Source organism: Varroa destructor, unplaced genomic scaffold (genome assembly GCF_002443255.2).
Source record: "Varroa destructor unplaced genomic scaffold, Vdes_3.0 BEIS01000001.1, whole genome shotgun sequence".
In the NCBI taxonomy this organism is placed as follows: Eukaryota; Metazoa; Arthropoda; class Arachnida; order Mesostigmata; family Varroidae; genus Varroa; species Varroa destructor.
Window position 1 is genome coordinate 32,433,952 of NW_019211454.1, and position 6,308 is coordinate 32,440,259.

At 40.4% G+C, this 6,308-nt stretch overlaps 1 protein-coding gene across 1 annotated transcript; it reads left to right on the forward strand.

Annotated features, from left to right (window-relative positions):
- The first annotated feature begins 893 nt into the window (after positions 1-893).
- On the forward strand, positions 894-5,132 carry LOC111242900 (proteasome subunit beta type-7-like). The gene is made up of 7 exons (XM_022787834.2): positions 894-1,053; positions 1,381-1,448; positions 2,413-2,524; positions 2,942-3,090; positions 3,688-3,852; positions 4,142-4,347; positions 4,975-5,132. Exons 1-7 carry the CDS (start codon positions 992-994, stop codon positions 5,041-5,043), a joined length of 831 nt encoding a protein of 276 aa, XP_022643569.1. The 5' UTR covers positions 894-991; the 3' UTR covers positions 5,044-5,132.
- The last annotated feature ends 1,176 nt before the right edge of the window (positions 5,133-6,308 follow it).

The window sequence follows — 6,308 nt, forward strand, 5'->3', positions numbered from 1 at the left end:
AAACAAACACATATAAACTTTTACGTGTATATTTAGTTCCACTAAAAACTTCTGAAGCACAGATATCGTAATGCCTTTAAGAGTGCATTTATCTCAGTTAGTGGTTTTTGAGTAAGTATTAAAAATAAAGCCTTACTTGTCTTATGGCCAGCTGTCATTCACTTAGCCGAAGCAACCAACCTTGAAAGAGTACTGACATTTGTGATAAACAAACAAGTGAATAGTGAAACAATGTAGACAACGAAGGCTAATATTTCTACAGCGATAATCATAAAGCGATGTTAGCAAGTAAGCGCCGTGGGACAAGTTAGATCATCGTAATGAAGCAACGGGGAACCTCACAGAACGCTGCCCTCGTACAGATTCTCTTGATTCCCCTAAAAACTAGTTGGTAATTCTGACAGCTGTCCAGAACCTAAATGACTTGCCATTTGCTTTCGTTCTCCCCAGTATTTGCTTTTTTTGAAAAATCGTCATTATTTGCCTTAAGATGGTGATGCCATAGACGCAATTAATCTGTTGAAGCTTTTGATGTAACGGTACCAGCTGTCAGCAGTTCATAGACCTGAAAGCGATTCAATTGAAAAGATAGTGACGTGCCCATATCAGCGTTTCTTTACGAGTAACCGCCACTACATAGACTGGATTTACGGCAGTAATTCGGGAGCGAGTGATTGACCATGTATGGATTGTTATAGCTTGTTTTGTCTGTTCACATCGATGCCATATCGTTCCGTGACGAATGTGCTAAGCATTTGCATAGCGGCACTATGAGTTTTATGACTTCGCTATTTCCCGCGAATATGGAGCAATGTTTCTAACATGGAATATACGAATTTTCGCGCGCTGTGACTTGAATAATCATGCCATCATTCATCCTTGTTTACCCACAGCAGCAGCAGACGACTTGCCAGTGACGGTGCGATTCAGCTGTGTTTGTGCTTGGGTGTGAGTCGCTTGTCCGTGATAAACTCGAAATCGAAGTGTTGGAATGGCTTCAGTTTTGGCCCCAGAGTTACCCCCAAGAGGCTTTTCCTTCGAAAATTGCAAACGGTAAGGTTCGCACAGTCTTCGCAAAGTTGCCAGAGTTTATTAAGTAGTTCTGCCGACGTGGTTAGTTTTAACGTCAGTAAAGGAAGCCTTTTTTTTTTGTTTGTCTTTTGTATGCTTGTTAGAAGATCCTGTTTATAGAAGATCAATTATCCTTAGAAACTGGTTTATTTTTAGAATGTCGATGTTTATGTAGTTTAAAGCCCTTGATGCCTGGTGGGAACGTGTTGAAAAAAAAGTCGAAATTGTATCATGGGAATAGGTTTAAACTGAACAGCTGCTTTTCAACTCTATGAGCATCATCTAATTTAGACATTATTTGGCTTTCAGCAATGAGTTCCTTGCAGCGAAAGGCACTTCTATACCCAAAGCGATGAAAACAGGAACTACGATTGTCGGTCTGTAACTAGCGTGTATTGGTATTATTAGAACTTATATGTTGGAGTGGTAGCATTGTTAGTCACGTATATTTAAGTATAATAAGTTGTGAGTTAATCACTAAAAGATGCGACGAGCTGATGCGGCTTAGTTGTAAAAAAAAACTAGTCCTCAAGTATTTAAACTGTTGCTTTTCTGGCTTTTAAAATTATTCCACGGATTTACTTGCGGGTCTCGTAATTCAATTCGTGAATGTGTACCGTTGACGAATGGGCGAAATTTAAGGTTTTTCGGCGCTGCTGTAATTATTCATGCGCACGCGCACACACGCGTTATGTCAGCCGCGAAACACAAGTCTGTTGCTTTTTTTTGTTTAATATTTTATGTCCTGGAATGTGTACGTTTTGACTAGAACTCGAATTCAGTCCTTTTACGATGAAAACAAATCGCTTGCTTGGCAACGGGTAAAGTTTCTTGAAAATTATTAACTCAGCTCTATTTAGGTTTAATGTATTTAGCACGATACGAATAGCGTGTTTAGCTGCGTCGCTCACCTGACAATAACAAGTTAGAAATAGAAATACTTACATCATTTACAATGCAACGCGCTGTTTATGCCAGGATGTTACGCGGTTCGGTAAGAGATACGCTAACATGCAATCCCTGACAAGTGGAAATAAACGGGACGGTAACTGTGTATTATAGTTGACACAATTTGCACTAAATTAAAACAAAAGTGTGTAAGTTTGATTCCTAACTGACCTTTCGGTGACCATTTTATTTATCTATAGTTAAATAGCACGTGATGTGCTTGAAGTTGCATAAGGAGAACTGGACGAACTTGCCCAAACAGCGATGATTTTTATTTAATGTTTAAGTTCGATGTAGGCTGCACCAATTGCGAGGTTGTAATGGAGTTTACTGTTGGTTTAATACTAATTTAATCATCAGAAAACTGCTTACTATTAGCTTTTGTTGCTACAGGTGTTGTCTACAAGGACGGCGTGATTCTGGGTTCTGATACGCGTGCGACATCTGGCAACATTGTGGCCACGAAAAATTGCAAAAAGCTGCACTATATGCATAAGAAGATATAGTAAGTGCTTGCGGAAGAGCTGAACTGCGATTTAACTTTCCCTATTAATTTATTCACCATGCGTTTTTGATCAATGGTTTCCTAATACTTGGCCTGAAATTGTGTTGAATATATTCGGTTAGACATCGGAACTTTTCGCTTCTGGTCGGATGGTTCACGATTAGTAGTTTGTTTGCCACCAGAAATGGTTGAATCATTTGAAATTGAATATGAGTACCAACATAAAGGTATCTTCTGTGAGTGATGCACATAGCAGTAAATGTCGGCTCTACAATTTTGGTTTGACTACGAAATTGGTATAAATTCTCGAAGTTTCGTTTAGCACATGTCTCGAATAATCGAATTCCTTTAGTCAATTTTAACTTTTACGTTACAGAAATTGGAATTGTGTTTAACCGAAATTATTATTTCTTCTAGTTGTGCAGGCGCAGGTACCGCTGCAGACTGCAGTATGGTGAACAAAATGATCAGCTCTCAGTTAGCGCTTCACGCGTTGAACACTGGACGTGAACCGCGTGTTTGCACCTTGGTTCGAATTCTCAAGCAGTATCTCTTCCGATACCAAGGTAGGGATAAACCTTTCCACTGAATTGTTCTTAGTCGACTCTACAACAATATTCAATGGCCAGTTAATAAATTTAACCTAATAACTCGCTAGCGTGTCGCAGAGTACTTAAATAATACGAAGTACAAGCTCGTAAGGGGTACAATGCTTAAAGGTTTGCGTAAAGAGGCTGCTTCGGGTCTTAAAAGAGGACATATTCATGATTTCCAAGATTCTAGTTCCTGGAAAAAATTATGTTAGATTAGACAGAAGGTGTCTGTCTAGTTTTCTTTAATTCTTAAGACAGCAGCTACGATTTCGTGCTGCTTAATGTGCGCGCAATCGTTCAGATTGCCGGATATGAGTAGTCTGGGGTAAACCTAGTTATTAATAACTATTGAATTACAAGAGGCTAGATGTACAAGAAGGACGTTGTTATTTTTGTTATGCTAGATTGCACGGCTCAAATATGCATGAGCGCAGTTTTACGTTACATGATTGGACTATAAAAAAAAAACCGGTTGTTTAAGATTATTCGAGTAGATCCTATATTTCAATTAGTAAGACCATTGCAGACAATGTTGAGCTTAATGTTTGATAACCTGTCTCGTTTGTGCAGGTCATGTCGGATGTGCCCTGATTATTGGAGGCGTTGATTCAACGGGACCCCATCTGCACTCGATCAGTCCTCACGGCTTTACGATGGAGCTACCGTACTTGACAATGGGCTCCGGATGTCTAAACGCAATCACCGTCCTCGAGCTGGGGTGGCAACCTGACATGGGTACGGTTGAACGTTTAGTAATTTTGGTGGTGTAAAGCATAGGGTATGTTATTTCTGAAGTGATTAATTGACGGTGGCTAATGTGTGGTAATGTGGTGAAATGTTGTTCGAACTGTGTAACGCTATGCGGAATGCCTAATATGCACATAGCACAGTGAACGAGGACTGTTTTCACTTAGCATCATTATCAACGCGAATCGGTTCCTCTAAGCTTCCCCTCGTGAAAAAGGAAGGGGAAAATAGAGTTCGGAGTTCTGCGAATAATTGCGTGTTTACTGTCCCATTACAGAGCTAGAAGCAGCAAAAAAGTTATGCCGTGACGCCTTGGCATCTGGCATAATGAATGACTTGGCTTCGGGTTCAAATGCTGATCTTGTAGTGATTACGCAGGCAGGCGCTCAGATCCTGCGCCCGTATGAGGTTATTCAGGAAAAGGGCGAGCACGCCGGAATTTACAGCTATGCGAAGGGGACGACTAGAGTTATTGAAACTAAGGCAAGTTTTCATTTTCTCTTTGAAAGCCTTTACTTTGGGGCCTCAACGTCACACTTGTTTTTTGTGACGTTGATTTCCGTGCTTGCCTTCATCATATCTGATCATTCAAGCAGAATCAGTTGATATCTAACAACGGGCGGTAGACTTCGGTTACTTGTTGGTTTTACATAACAATATTGAGCGTTTACCGATGCGGTGCATGGCAGATGTCACGTAAAGCGATTATGGTTACACTCAGTGAACTTTGTCGTGTACCGTGTCCTTAGGTGCTCAGTATCGTTTGACAAATTGGACAGCTGAAATCTACTGTAACAATGTTCGACCTACGATAGAATATTAAAGCACGGCAATGTAACTGTTTTTAATAAAATTTAATAATTTAATAAAATTCAATTCACGTAGTACTGAGCCTGTATTAGGTTCAGTACTACGTGAATTGAATTTGAGTGACCATTTCGACCGAATGAATGTCGAAAGCTTTGTAGATCGCTTGCTTCGAGTAACCGACGTTAAGTGACAAATGACATGTCAAAAAACTTCGTGTGTGTATTTACTGCGATTTTTTGTTGTATTCCCGCCTTATCAGTCTCTATAATGAAAAGAGCTATGTGTCGAGTTTTATTATAGGTGATTCCATTCGACATAGAGAGCAACGTCGTTCGAACGACTTCGGAAGCTGAACCTATGGACATTTAAGTCACCGAAGTTAATCGGAGTTAATTAATTCTTATAGATGAACTCAGTTGGAAATTTCAATAAAAATGGAAACATTAAATTTTGGTTTATTGTTCTGTACTCGTACTTCTTTTTAGCTGTGATAGGATGGTGCTTTTTTTATCATGATTGATCTGCATTTGTAGAGAGATTGTAGAAGCCAAATTCTGTCTTCTCGCCTTTTTCGTATATTTACAATTTCATATATTTAAAACAAGCCCGACCAGAACACGTCATTCACTTTTATATATGCTCAAGCGGACTGACTTAGATTGTTATTAGTTGGCAGGAATTACATCCACTCGCTTTGCGCTTATATCCTTTCACAAGTTTCTGTATTGGAAGCCATTAGTGGCGCTCTACCAAGCTCACCAGACAGCAAGCTCACAACCAGATTTTTCGCCGTTTTGAAGCACAGTTTGTGTTTCCCAGCGTCCGTTGTGATTGCGACTGTGCACACTATCCAACAGAGTCGATTTCCACATTTTTTGCGATAACTGCGGATCCGACACACATGGCACCCGCTGTGAAACTAACGTGCTTTCTGTCCAGAAAATTGTACCTCATTGAACAGTGTACAATCATGTTCACGTCTCGGTGGTTTTGGTGACATATTGGAAATGCTACTACTAAATAACACTTCGGCAGGTTTTAATAGTCCGGTATAGTGTGCCTTAATTAAGGGCAAACCACCTACCTGCACTATCGTGGCTTACCATGCCAGCACATTATTGAGGCACAAAGTGGCATTTTTAATGGCGGACACATAGGTTGGCCGGTCCGTGGTACGGCCTTTAGGCATTCCAGCTTCTGTTTCAAGTTTTTACGTCCGGTGTTGCCGTTAGACATTGTATCAGAGCAGGCAAATACGTCACCCGGTAATCTATCACGATGATTATAGGCTAACGTAGCTAATGTCTTCCATTCTGGTTTGTTTACGGACGTTACTCGTTTACATACCCTCTTTCGAAACAGCTACACGTGTTCGCCTCTTGCTGAGTATGGTTCTGGATGCAGGCATCGGGTTTCTACGTCGTATAGTATGAAACTACTCGACCAACTTGACGTAGGTATTTACTCTTGCTGCTGTAACAAAGCTAGCGAAAGTAGTTAATTTCGCGATGCCTTGAAAGTTAGCCAAAAACAATGAACTCAAGCTTGACTCCCAGCTTACGCGGCACGTCTCGGTCAACACACAAATCTTTGGAACGTTTAAACGTCCTCTCTGTTATGACGAAAGAACGATT